Source organism: Chelonoidis abingdonii, chromosome 21 (genome assembly GCF_003597395.2).
Source record: "Chelonoidis abingdonii isolate Lonesome George chromosome 21, CheloAbing_2.0, whole genome shotgun sequence".
In the NCBI taxonomy this organism is placed as follows: Eukaryota; Metazoa; Chordata; order Testudines; family Testudinidae; genus Chelonoidis; species Chelonoidis abingdonii.
This window is the reverse complement of record NC_133789.1, coordinates 3,980,718-3,994,324: the sequence shown is the minus strand read 5'-3', so window position 1 is coordinate 3,994,324 and position 13,607 is coordinate 3,980,718. Positions and strand designations below refer to the sequence as shown.

The window sequence follows — 13,607 nt, the reverse complement described above, 5'->3', positions numbered from 1 at the left end:
TGCTCAGACAAACAAGTTTGTTTACATATGCAAGCGATAATGCTGCCCACTTCTTGTTTACAATGTCACATGGAAGTGAGAACAGGTGTTCGCATGGCACCATTGTAGCCAGCATCGCAAGATATTTATGTGCCAGATGTACCAAAGATTCATACACCCCTTCATACTTCAACCATCATTCCCTAGAGGACATGCATTCATGCTGATGACAGTTTCTGCTTGATAATATTCCAAAGCAGTGCATACTGACGCATGTTCATTTTCATTGTCTGAGTCAGGTGCCACCAGCAGAAGATTGATTTTCCTTTTTGGCAGTTTGGGTTTTGTCGTTTCCACATGGAAGTGTTGTTCTTTTAAGACTTTTGAAAGCATGATCCACATCTTGTCCCACTCATATTTTGGATGGCACTTCAGAATCTTAAATCTTGGGTCGAGTGCTGTAGCTATCTTTAGAAATCTTATACTGGTGTCTTTTTTGCGTTCTCAGATCTGCAGTGAAAGTGTTCTTAAAATGAGCAACACGTGCAGGGTCATCATTCGAGACTGCTATAACATGAATGCAGAATGCGGGTAAAACAGAACAGGAGACATACAATTCTCCCATAAGGAGCTCAATCACAAATTTAATGAACACATTTTTTTTACAATCATCAGCATGGAAGGATGTCGTCTGGAATGGTGACCAAAGCATAAAGGGACACACAAATCTTAAGCATATCTGGCACGTAAATGTTTTGCGACGCTGGCTACAACAGTGCCATGCGAACTCCTGTTCTCACTTCCATGTGACATTGTAAACAAGAAGTGGGCAGCATAATCTCCTGTATATGTAAACAAACTTGTTTGTCTGAGCAACTGACTGAACAAGAATTAGGACTGGAGTGGACTTTTAGGCTCCAAAGTTTCCCATTGTTCTGTTTTTGAGTGCAGTTATGTAACAAAAACACAAATCTACACCTGTAAGTTGCACTTTCATGATAAAGAGATTGCAGTACAGTACTTAGGTGAACTGAAATACTATTTCTTTTTTTTTTTTTTTTTACAGTGCAAATATTTGTAATAAAAAATAAATATCAAGTGAGCATTGTACACTTTGTATTCTGTGTTGCAGTTGAAATCAATACATTTGAAAATGTAGAAAACATCCAAAATAGTTAATGAATTTCAATTGGTATTCTATAGTTTGACAGTGCAATTAAAACTGCAATGAATTTTGTTAATTGCAATTAGTTTTTGAGTTAATCGCATGAGTTAACTGCGATTAATTGCCAGCTCTTATTTATTGATTTCAATAACTTAATCATGTATTTTTTACCTGAGCATTAACAGACGGAATGGGAGCTGAAATTACTCTCTTAATTTTGATAAATTTTTTTCTAATAAATTAATACTTCATAGGGTTCCTCTATATCACCGTTCTTCCTCCTCTATATCACTTTGGCTGCTAACAAAAAGTGATTGCCAGTCTTACACCCCTGAGAACAGATGGCAAATAACTGATAACAAGGATGTATTGCCATCAATATTTCACTGGAATCCACAAATAACCAGAAGTTCGAACTGTTTTCCAGTGATCTGAATTCTGAAAATAGGCTCGGATTGTTAAACCTCTTACCAGTCAAGTCTCCTAGGCTATTAAAAACCACAGCAACGTAAGCTTAGGAAACTACTGGCAACGGTCCTAACACTTGGGCTTGTTTTGCACATAGTGATATATGCACTACTGCTTTACTTAACATTCTAAAAATGTATCGCTTTCTACACCCATGTACAGAGAGACTAATCTTTTGGAAAGTAAATGTTATTTAAGTTTACATGTCAACATCAGATAAAATACTGATTCCGTTTCAGAGGAACAAAAAGAACTACAACCTAAACCCCAGACCTCCCACACCACAATTTCAAGATTTGGCAAAAAGCAAACCACATACATCCAAGAAGATGGCTCACAGGTTTAATCCTTAGGTTTTAATTATGTAGATTTCCTGGAACCACAGGCTGGAACTACAGAAGGGACAACTCAGCATTTCACCTTCCCAAGACAGGAATGCTGAGTTCTACGTAGTTTACTGCATGTTACTCTTTCAGTCTTTCCTGCCTGATCTGCATGTGCATTGAAGATCCCATGGCTACCTTTTCTAAAATGATAAGGGGATTTGTTCGCATGTTCTTGGGCAACATTTCTCTTGCCTTCACTGATCTTCAGCAAGCTGGGTGCCAGTTTTCTGCCTACCTACCATTCTCTCAGCCAAAAATTGATAGCTGAAGTAATTCCTATGCTTACAGACACTTTGGGATTCTTTTGTTCTTGGGATGCAATATTGTATCAGGTTCTAGTGTCACTCTGATTTAGCCAGGAGCAGGTCTGTCTGCACAAGACAATCATACATTCAAGTCCTACATCAGAACTTCGTTCATATCTGAAGACTACAATCAAGAGTACTGGAGAAGGTACTACACTGTTTGAAGCTACTCTCTTTTAGATGACATTAAAATGGGCTCCCTCGGCTTGTTTCTGGCTAGCAAGCATTAGGACCTGTAACCTGGGTATGAACCCCCGACTCACTACACGAGATTCTAATACTCAAGGCAGATATCAGCTATTCTAAGTTCACAACTATAACATCTACCTAGATAAAGTCACAGTACTATCCATATTTAACCTATTAAGTTCTTAAATACCTAGAGTATGAAAAGAGTTATGTGAGTTTCCTTCTAGTTTGAAGCGTGGGTACTTTCATGGCCCAGCATGTAAAATAGTAAGGTTAAAGAAAATTAACTCCGAACAACGAAAGGTAACTGGAATTTCAGCCTTAAAAGCTAATGCACAATTTTTAATCTAAAGCATCAGGGCTGAAGATCCATTCCTGTAATAGGTTCTAAAGATACTACATCTTGGTCTGGACACAGTCCAAAGAGCAACATGGCCAGTGGTGCAAGTGGAATCCATTTCTTACTGGTACAGGAGGGCCCGACAGCAGTCACGTGACCCTCCATGTGACTTCGCCCTGCCCCCAGCCTGGGGCCCCCACGCTCTTCCTGTCTCCTCCCCATGATCCGCTCCCCTTACCTGGGGGCAGCGGGGAAGCTCTGTCCTTCTCCCGCTGAGCCTTCAGAAACACAGCCGGGAAAATGAGCAGAACGTGGGGCTGCTGTAGCGCCCCAGCCCTTCCACGCAGGGTCTCCTCCATCTGTACAGCAGCCAACCCCACCGGAGGACTGCAGTGGGGAAAGGAGCAGAATGCTGGCAGCATCTCCAGTGGCTGTACCGCTCCCAGCACTGCCCCCTCAGCCCTATCCTCCGTCAGGGCTGCTGTCAGACGGAGGAGACCCTGCATCGAAGGACCAGGGGAGTACAGCTGCATGCACTGAAGGAGCTGCTGACATGGGTCCCTCTTTCCAGTACACCATACCAGCCATAAGTATCTTGCTGGTACAGTGTACCGGACTGCACTGCCCTACTTGCACTGCTGAACATAGTGCCATCCTTTCAGAGATGTGCCAAGTGTCTAATTTGCTGTAGGAAAACCTCTGAAACAAAACAACTACAGTCCAATTTTACATTAGCCAGCTCGAAGATTCCACTCAGTCAGGAATTTTTATCATGTGATTCCAGATGCAACTATAGCCAGGCTTTCTACTAGTGTCTGACCCTCCTACAAAGGGCTAATAAGTCTATGGACACAGCCAGGATATTTTATAGCTTATTAAAAAAATGTCAACGCAAGTGTGATTTTGCTCACGACATCCTCTGAACAGGGAGATTCCACTACTAGATAGTTTTCATTATTCAGTGTTCAGCTGTTCATGCTGGACTCAAAGCTAGTAAAGAGTTTCAATAAAGCACTTAATGTCTAGTTGGTAGATCTTGAATAGTTATTTCAATAACGTAATGTTTGGAAATACAAGCCCTACAATACTGCACACTCATTGCTGTAACTGGCGTTGAATGCATAAGACACTCATTTTTGTAGTTAGTGTAATGTCGCATGTTCTCCATAGTCATACCTGCGTACAGCCCTTCAGAAACAAGGCTTTGAGTCCTCCACAGCCTCTCACCAGAGCCTGGATGCCATCCTTAGTGACTTGGTCACACCAGGAGATATTCAGTTGTTCCAGCAGTGGGCATCCCTCACTTGGGAGGCAAAAGGAAAAGTGGGTGGAAACTTATGAAATCCAGCTTCAAGCCGGATTACAGGAAATTCCAATTTCTAGACTTCAGCTGGGCACAGGAAGCGACACGCACACCCCACACCCACATGGAACATTCACGTATTAAGCATATTAAACATAAAAATCCCCAGATGAGAGCAGCTCTCCAGTGGTAGGCTCGGAAACCAGTAACTCAATATTGTGGCGCTCTGAAAAAAGAACGTTGATCTACTGCATCTAAAGCCAGTCATAGGGCTGCTTCCCACACCCTTGTCCAGAGACTGGGCGCATCCACAGTGTTATTGGCTGAGAGGCCTAGATACAGTCAAACCAACATTAAATCAGATTCAAAGGGCTTCATTTTTGAAACACGGCCTCTGATTTTCCAGACACACATCTGTGCTTGAAAACAGCTGCTGGCACAAAGAGAATGTATACATTTGATTTGCAGTCAGGTAGACAGACATGTAAATGGTATCAATTGTGATTGCAAATAATTGCAGGCACAAAACTAACCCTATAAAATTGGAGGCCAGGTTGAAGCCCTTAAAAAAACAAAAAAAACAAAAAACAAAAACAGGCTCAATTTTCTGAAAGCTAGCTACAAAAACAAGCCTCTCTCCATTTTCTGTACTGATTCCTTTGATCTCTCAATGCAGCCTATTCACTATTTTGTTTTCCTTCAAATTAGTCTTTCTATATTTTTATCCTTTTTAGATATAAGAATTTATCATTATTTAAAACCTACTTTACTCACTTTGTTTTTGTTTTTTTAATAGTTTAGGCTTCACTCCCTATCTTTACCTTCAGGGTTCTCTTTTGCCTCCTTTCTTCTGTCCCAATCTCTTGTCACCATTGCCTGTCATTCCCTTCCATTTCTAGATTACTTGGCAAATACATTTAGTAGGGTTAAGTAGTTACCATGTCACCTAATTAGTTTAAGACAAGTAATCATGCGCCAGTCTTTATTTTGCAACTACAGGACACTTGCTATCTATGCAATGGGCGTTGTGTAATTCAAAAGTCAACTATTAACAAAAAAGGTATTTACAAGGCATGTTAATTAAAAACTTAAAAAAACCTCTGCCCCCTGCTCAAAAAATAAATAAAAATAGAAACTTCAGTGCAATCCAATTATGCTACTGCTGCTAATCATTATCAGGACAAGGCACCTTCTATTTAGTTCCTGTCTCTTTTGCAGAGCAGGAGGCATTACCCATCAGAGCTCAGCATTCATGTCTTAGGTTTGGATTGCAATCCTAGTAACCTAGTCACTTATTGAAAACTCCATCAGGGGAGTTCAGAGAACAGGGGACATGGCAGAGCAAGCTATTTAGAATTAAACTGGTGCACAGGATCTCAATGCTGCCAGTTCCTACCTCAGTGCTTTTAGAGACAGGTTGGTTATGGAAGTGCAGGAAGCCAAGTCAAGGTGCCTCAGTTTAGAGCAGAACTTACTAAGGCTGGTACATGTCCTGAAAGAGAATATTTTATTTATTTTATATATATATATATATATAAAAATACTTCAGACAGTACATTTATCCATCAAAGACATACACAAAAATGATCGTGTACATTTTTCCATCACACTATGTGCACAAGTATATTCACACAAGCCCCCACTTAAAAAAAAATAAAAGGATGGAGAATACAACATGGGCAGGTATTGGAGGTGGGCTGGTGGGGGAGAGGATAGAGGAAATGCTCTTTCTAAGCAGTCTGCGTGTGTGAAGACGACAGCGATTTCTTCACATTTTGAATCATTCAGCTTTCGTTGAGGGATTCGTTTGCTCAAAACCCAATGCTGAAGATTGTTCTATAGGGCATTTCTAACATCTGCTATCAAAAGAACCAAAATAACTCTTACATCTGTACCCTCTACCCTATTTTTCCAGCTTTCTGCTCAAGATTGTTTTGATAGTACTGAGAAACTTCTAAAAACGAACAAGGGAAAGTACCAAGCATCACATGACTAATGGCATATACTGCACACCAGAAATAGGAGCTGGGTGCTGGCAGCCGTCTAGAGTAGATGGAGCACATCCAAGGGGCTTGCTGTTTAGCTGTGACTTCAAACTCCCCGACAACAATGGCAGTGATTTCACCTGCCTAAGGATTCATTTGAGGGAATAGCAACAAAATATGATTTTGTGCAGCAAGTGCCAACTGTAGGCAACTATGTACTGAGGAAACCAGCTGCTTCTTTTATCAAAGCCTTCAAAATAATTATTCAATTAGTACAGTGTAGAAAGACCCACAAGTGCCTGAAATATACTGCGAGTGACAGCCAGTGATACCCCTTAAAAAAAAAAATCTTAGTACTGAGGCCAGTCTGAAGGCCAGCTGAGAAACTCAGATGCCATCACCGACTCTGCTATCAGGAAGAACTGCAAAGGCAGAGAGTCTGATCCCACAATGTGCTGAGCATTCTGGCCTGGAAAATAAAGACGAGCTATGCTTTTGACTCACAGGCCTATATTAAGCTTATAAAATAAATTACTAGCAATGCAAAAAGGAGTACTTCCACCTGCTAATAAATAACTCATCCCTACACATCTTTGCTGGCTACTGTTAGTCTTTGCAGGATGTGTTATCTCCAGTGGAAGGCCGCAAGATACATGAACAATGACTAGGCTGCTTTGTCTGCCCCCAAAAGTATGAGTTGTTTTTAAAAGCTATTGTAACACTGATGCTTAGAAGTTAACACAACAAAAATCTGACAACATGAAGTGAAGGTATTTCTTAACAATAGTTGCTACTTGCATCAGAAGAATATATATAAAAAAAGCTTCTTTTTAAGGGTTCCTTCAGTTGGCAGATCTTATTTCTCCAAGGATGCAAATTGATTTAGTGGATTTCACCACTATTCTTCTAAGAAGAGTATTTTAGGCCATCACACTTTCATTTTGAGACTGATCTATACTTTTAGATGCAGAATCTATAGGTAATCAGTATAGAAAGAGCATACATGCAACATGGTTCTTCCATCAGTCCCTCATGTACTGCTACTGTAGGAAACAGATCTTATAGTTTTGTAAGTGATGTTATTTTAAAGAGTTACAAATAGCACTTGAGCAGGAAGATGGCAAAGTGGCAGAGAAACTAGATAAAACTTTGATACACGCCTATTTCAAGGCAATCCAGGTGTAACCTAAAGCATAGCTGACTAGCTGTCCATAGGAAAGAATCTCAAATCTATGTGGAGTGGATGGAAAAGCAGAACTCCTCCCCCAGCTCTTAACAGTCTGTGCTCGGCAATGTGGAAGTACGGCTTGACGTGCGTCATCACAACTGACACACATTTTACTGATGACATCTGCGGTCCTCGGATAATAAAATATTAACCAAATTACATCCATCCATACTCATAGCATGTGTTAAAGAAAGTTAGAGTTTAAAGTACAGGCGGGCTGACTCTTGCCAATTCTTTTAGGAAGGTTTCTTTGCAAAGACATACACCCCCTATCTTTTCCCTGGTCAAGGCTAACGTAGATAAGGTTTTGTGAGGAACTTCCTTCCCCCCCCCCCCCTTCTGAAGCTCCCCCTCTCAGCAAAGGCTTCAAAGAGAGAGACCCCTTTCCACCAAGACAGGCAGTCTCTCCATACTCAGATTCCCTCTGAGACCGTCTCCTTTCATCACAGAAATGAGAATAAGACTGCAAAGCCTCAAAGTGAAGCCACCCCCCACCATTGGCATGAAAAAGGGGAAAAAAACTGTAGACCTTGGAATTTAACAGACAGAATCACTCAAAGGAGAATCAGAACTGCTTGAAGTATACAAGAAGTGGCAGATGAGCACAAGCACCATAAACTAAGCAACTGTAGCCACTCCATGTGCAGAGAAATTGCAGTCTCCATAAATTCTGACCTGGGAGAACAAGAACAACATCCCTGTTTTGTTCCATTACAGAGTGAGCCTTACTGTTCTGAAGTGGACACTTTAGCAGCCTTTTCTGCATCTGAAAACATGAGTCAGACCAGTCTAAAAAGAATTATTTCCTCAATATATTTTCCCCTTAATGTCAACAACCTGATATGATCATCTGCCTTGAAATAACAAGTAAGCAACGCATCATAAGAGGTTTCCTGATGTCTTCAAATTATCATCAGACCACAACAAGTCATTCCATCTAGAGGCAGATCACGTACTCACACCACATTTAGAATACAAACGGTACTAAGATCATGGGGTGGGACAATGGAGGAGAATCTGGAACCTTCCATTCAGTCGAGACAGAATTCATGTATATTAATATTTACAAGGGTTAATATTCCAACATTCCCCGTAACAAACACGTTACTTACGTATCTGTGATCTTGGTGCAGCCATTTAGGTTCAATACTTCAATATTTCTGCAGTTTTGTGCAAATATCCTTCGGGGGGGGAGGAAAGAAAAGATAAAACTACTTTTCAGACAATGCATTTCCAGAGGTTTTGAAACAGATGCTTTACCCTCAATACTACAGAAATAATTAAACAAAAACAAAAACCAGGCACTGTTTATCTTGGGCAAACTGCTGATCCTCCCCACCAGCCTTTTACATGGGTGCATCTCTCAAGCACATAGAATCAAATAGGCTGCTGAATACGGGCTTAAAGGGCAATGCAGAGCAACAATGAGCTGTTATCCATACCATGTCTTTGGAGTTCTCTCAGCCCAGGAGCAAGGGACAGAGGTTCAAGTTTGCAGTGCCAATTCCCCCAATATTGCAACACCAGGTTGACTCTATGCTGCTATTTTTTAAGAAGGGCTAGGGAGAAAGACTCATATTTCAAACACACACACACAAAAGAAGGATATGCATACTGTTCATCATTTACTTAAGCGATTATTTTTGGATGTATATTGTTATTGGTCTCACTCTAGCATATGGATGAGTGGATATACACCATTCCATCCCTCTATGGGTGGGGAAGGAGAACCATTCTTTGCTTCATAGTTAAGAGTAGAATAAGCCATACCACTACCTTAACGCGTTGTCTCCCACTCCTAGACACCCACGCAGGCTTAGCTTTCGCAAGAAACCCCCACATCTTTTAGAAATATTCTCCACTACTCGACCCTGTAAAAAGACAGGAAAAGAATTCTACTGATATCACTTTTTAGTTTCCACAATCTCTTCATTAAAGTTAAATTCAAAACTTTGTAGTTTAAAAACAGTTTGTATATTATTCCAGGCATAAGGGCACTGAACACTATTACCATCATACCAATATAAAACTAAAGGAGACCGATTCAACTTCTAAAAATGGACAAGGAACAATTACCCAAAACCCAAGGAAGAAAGCTGAGGATAAGCAATAGAAAAATCCTTTACAGTCAGAGCTAGTGGGCAGTGCAAGAGGCTGCCCAAGAGATGGCTGAAGTATAATTACTGAAGAAATACAACAAATCACAGAAATACCACGTGACAAGGATTTCCAATTGGCATGTGTTGCCGTATAAGATGTAAAGATTTTTGTTTTGGGGGACAGAGTGGAGATGAACAGTGTAGGGGACTTTTCTCTTGTGGAGGAAGCATTTCAACTTTCCTCTCAAAAACATCTGGAGAAATGGAGTTTAATGTCCTATTTTACATGAGAGAGTACCTCCTCAGAGACCCCAGGACAAGTTTGAATTTTCCACAACTTTGGATGATGAAATGGTAAAGAGACCGAGGAGAGGAGAGAAAGACTATGCAACTCTATCAGCACACACAAGTTTCAGTGTCCAGTAGTAGTTAATTCTCCTCCTCTGATCATTGGAGAATGAAAACATCAATCACTTTCAAGTGTTAGCAACTAAGAGTTTGTATTAAGAAATTTTTAATTCCTCCTTCCCAAACTAAAAATGTGTGTGAACATTAGGGTAGCTGCAAGGTATTAGCATGATCTAAAAGGGCTATCAATGTGCTGAGGCCCCCTCATTTACCTTCCTTAAAATCTACTCTGAAATACTACTACTTTTCAAATGCCAACTGCAACTAGGATGTGCTGCCAAAGTGTTGCAATGGCGAAAAGGAATAAAAGAAGATAAATCCCATGCTGCATTTTAGAAAAGGAAAGTAACAGAACTTTAAACCACACGTTTGTACAGGCCCTCAGTGGCCTCACCACAGCTGTGAATATGTTTGGGATTGCAGAGGATTCAAATATATTTTAAAGAAAACGCTTAAAAGCTGTAAGTTTATCTTCCTTTAAGAATACAACTGTAACCCCTTAGGGTTTAGAGAGCATGGCCACTTTACATTTTGGGGGGTGGGGGGGCTTTGGAGCACCAAGGGAGAGAGAGGGGGCAGCCTGCAGGCCCTCGCAAAGGAAAGCAGCAGAGAACCTGTCTGAAGCCTGGGAACTGAAGGATGGGGCAGCCGATCAGGGACACCCCAGGAGGAGCACTGTGCCAGGGAGGACAGGCTGGAGCTGGACCCAGGATCACGCCCGCCCAGAGCTTTACGGAGCTGTGAGTACTGAGGCTTGTGACTCTGCATTGGAAACAACAAGGAAGGTCGCTAAATAGTGAAGTGCGGAGGTGGTCGCTCTGTGTGGCTTTGCAGAGAGCTGCAGGAGAGGGCACTGGAGGGGTTTGTTGGGGGAAAGTTCACTGGCACCGAAGATGACCAGGAGCACCCAAGACTCATCACTGGACTGGAACTTTGCTCAGGACTCCTGAACCCTGTGTGCAGACACGTTGCTCAGTGTCTGCCCTTCCAGACTGTGCTACCCGTGGGGCCTTGGCTTGGATGCAGCCCTGTTCTGCTGCCCCCCCCCCCATATTTCCCCTTGTTGTTTTCCTCCTCTTATCCCTCTGTAAATAAATATTTCCCCTTTCTTATATCCATTGTACTTTTCCTGTGGGTGAGTGTTTACACTCTGGGGGGTTTGGAACAGGTGCCCCTGGGGTGGAAGACATTTTTTCTGCTGCATTTCTGCGCGTGCTCTCTCATCACCAGAGCTGCCTGCAGAGCAGACTCCATATTGGCCACGAGGGCACTAAAGTTACACTTGGTGACCCGCACGGGGACTTTGCAGCACACGCATGCACACACCTATGTTGCGCACCTGGAGTTTCCCTCCTTTTTTCTCACTCTCCCCCTACCCCACAGGAAAACGATTTAAAGGGGCCATGCTCTCTAAACCCCAAAGGGCTTACACAACATTTAGGACTTAGCCTGAGAATGTCCTTTTAGGTTAAGGAACAGCAGCATTTTGGAGTAGCTTGTATTAAAATAGAAGGCAATGCTAGTGCACAAATACATATTTAGCACACACAAATGAGTAAGAGAATGGAGAGACTTTAAAGCCATGTAAAAGGGAGAGAAAAGCCTAGTTTAAATTCACAGCATTACTCTCTCCTTCTTACAAAGCACCACGGCTGAGAAATTCTTTCCTCATTTCCTGCTCCTACTTTGGATCAGGGAACTCCAACCATCTCCCTGCACCTGTGTGAAAGTGAAGTCTTATCCCAGCAGAGAATTTTAGGAACGCTCTTACTAGTTTTACTTTCTCCCTTAATCAAGAGATGTGTGTCTGAAGAAACACTTGCAGTAGAGAGCAGGACAACATTTGCTTTCCTCCTTCAAAACACTCAGGGCAATTGCCAGACTTTTTGGGTATACAATTTGCCACATCAGAGGCTGGTTCCTTTATGTCTACATGAGATGCTTAGACATGTCTGGCAGAGAGAGTACGTTAATGCTTCTGTCCACAAAGCCTGTGTAACTTGCAGCTTCCACCAGGACATCAAACAAGCCATTCTCGGCTTATGTTTTTCAGTTTGTGTGGAGCTGCTCTCCTCTCCCTATCTCCAAAAAATATTTTTTTAAATGAGAATGCAACAATCTGATAAGGATTTTAGTTTAGTTTGTTTTTGAAAATTCAGCCAGGAAGAATACAGGGACTTCAGTTTTCAGAACAGTATGACTACATGAGGCACAAAAAGTTATCATAACCTACATGGACGCCACAGTTCACGTCTAACAGATTTATCCGAAGTTACAAGAAACCATTCCCGCAGAGGTACATCTTTTAGAACTAACTCAGAATCGGAAATCTCTGGCATCTTCCTGGTTTGTGCTTCCATTTCCAACAAAGGAAAACAGGCACTAGAGACTAAGAGAAATTCAGAGTCTTAATGGTATAAGTCCAAGAATACCAGATAAAAGCCATACTTGATTATGTTGAGTTGGAGAGAAAAATCTAAACCAATACTTATCAGCAATATCTTTCAGCAAAAGCACATATTTACTCTAGTTATTTCAACTCTAAGTAAACAAAAAAACTGGTTCTTTAAAATAAGTGTACATGTACACACACAAATACCATTCAGTCCTGGTACAGTTAAATAGTTCTGTCCATTTTCAAAAGCTGAATGAATTGCCAAGACTATAAAGGCTCCCTGAAGCTAAGAAAACTGAAATTAATGATTTCTATCTCCAGGGAAGGTGGAAAGGGTTATGCTGGGGGTATTAATCTATTCCATACTGTAATTATGTTTTTAAACAAGAAAAATGGGTTTGTATGTCACTTAATTATACCTCAATATCTCTCTGGAAATCAAACAGGTCAATTCGCTGCCAGTTACTGCCATCCAGGGCCAGAACATTCCATGCCTTTATTGGGGGAAAAAAGTCAGTGCATGATTAATATGAAAAAAATGCCAGTGGGAATCTAGTTACAACTTGTTCCTTTTAGAAACAACATTGTGTCTCAAGTGAAAAAGCACCAAATAATTACTGCAACTGATTAAAAACCCTTAGATCAGCAATATCCTCAGTTCAGACAAGACTTACTACACTGACACAGTGTCCTCTTAATTCCCCATATATCACTGAACACTTAGACAGGCAGGTCCAAGGTGTCACTGAGATTATCCGCACACAAATATTTCCATTTATGGGCTGCACACACTGGACTTTTTATTTTGTATTTTAGAAAGGAGCTTTCCAACTGGAGAACATACACAGGGGCAACATATGGACCTCAAAGCATTTTACAAACATTAAACCTCTTAATATCCATGCAAGGTAGATCAGTATCATGTTTTACATTTCACAGAGGCGGAAACAGACAGAGGACAGCAGGTTGATTTCAGAGTTGTGGAGCATCCACAGATTCCACTGATAGCAGTGCAAGCTGTAGATACTCAGCACCTCTAAAATACATCAGGTCACAGGTGACTTGACAAAGGTCACAGTGAATCAGTGGCATAGCCAGGAACAGGCCCAGACCACCTGACTGCTAGTCCCTTTGCTCTAAACAATAGATCACTCACTATATCTTTTTCTGGCACTTTTGCTTCCTCAGTGACAGCTGTGTTCAATCGCCAGCTTTCCGAATTCCCTGATTTCCCATCCTCTCCTTCTACTCAATTTTCAATCACTTCACAATGTTGGATTTGTGACAGCTGAATCCCAAGAAACTGACCAAGGGTCATACACACAGGATGACATCACTGTAGCGTCAAGCAGAAGGT

General features: G+C 41.4%; 1 protein-coding gene across 3 annotated transcripts in view; it reads right to left on the bottom strand.

Moving 5' to 3' along the window:
- Positions 1 to 13,607, bottom strand: part of FBXL20 (F-box and leucine rich repeat protein 20) — a 71,386-nt gene that overhangs the window by 17,355 nt on the left and 40,424 nt on the right. For all 3 annotated transcript variants that reach the window (XM_075059654.1, XM_032791320.2, XM_032791322.2), the window contains exons 4-8: positions 12,670 to 12,744; positions 9,125 to 9,219; positions 8,461 to 8,529; positions 5,532 to 5,627; positions 4,009 to 4,135 (exon numbers count right to left, since the gene is read on the bottom strand). In XM_075059654.1, the coding sequence (XP_074915755.1) occupies positions 4,009 to 4,135; positions 5,532 to 5,627; positions 8,461 to 8,529; positions 9,125 to 9,219; positions 12,670 to 12,744 (462 nt within the window). The remainder of the gene's footprint in view (positions 1 to 4,008; positions 4,136 to 5,531; positions 5,628 to 8,460; positions 8,530 to 9,124; positions 9,220 to 12,669; positions 12,745 to 13,607) is intronic.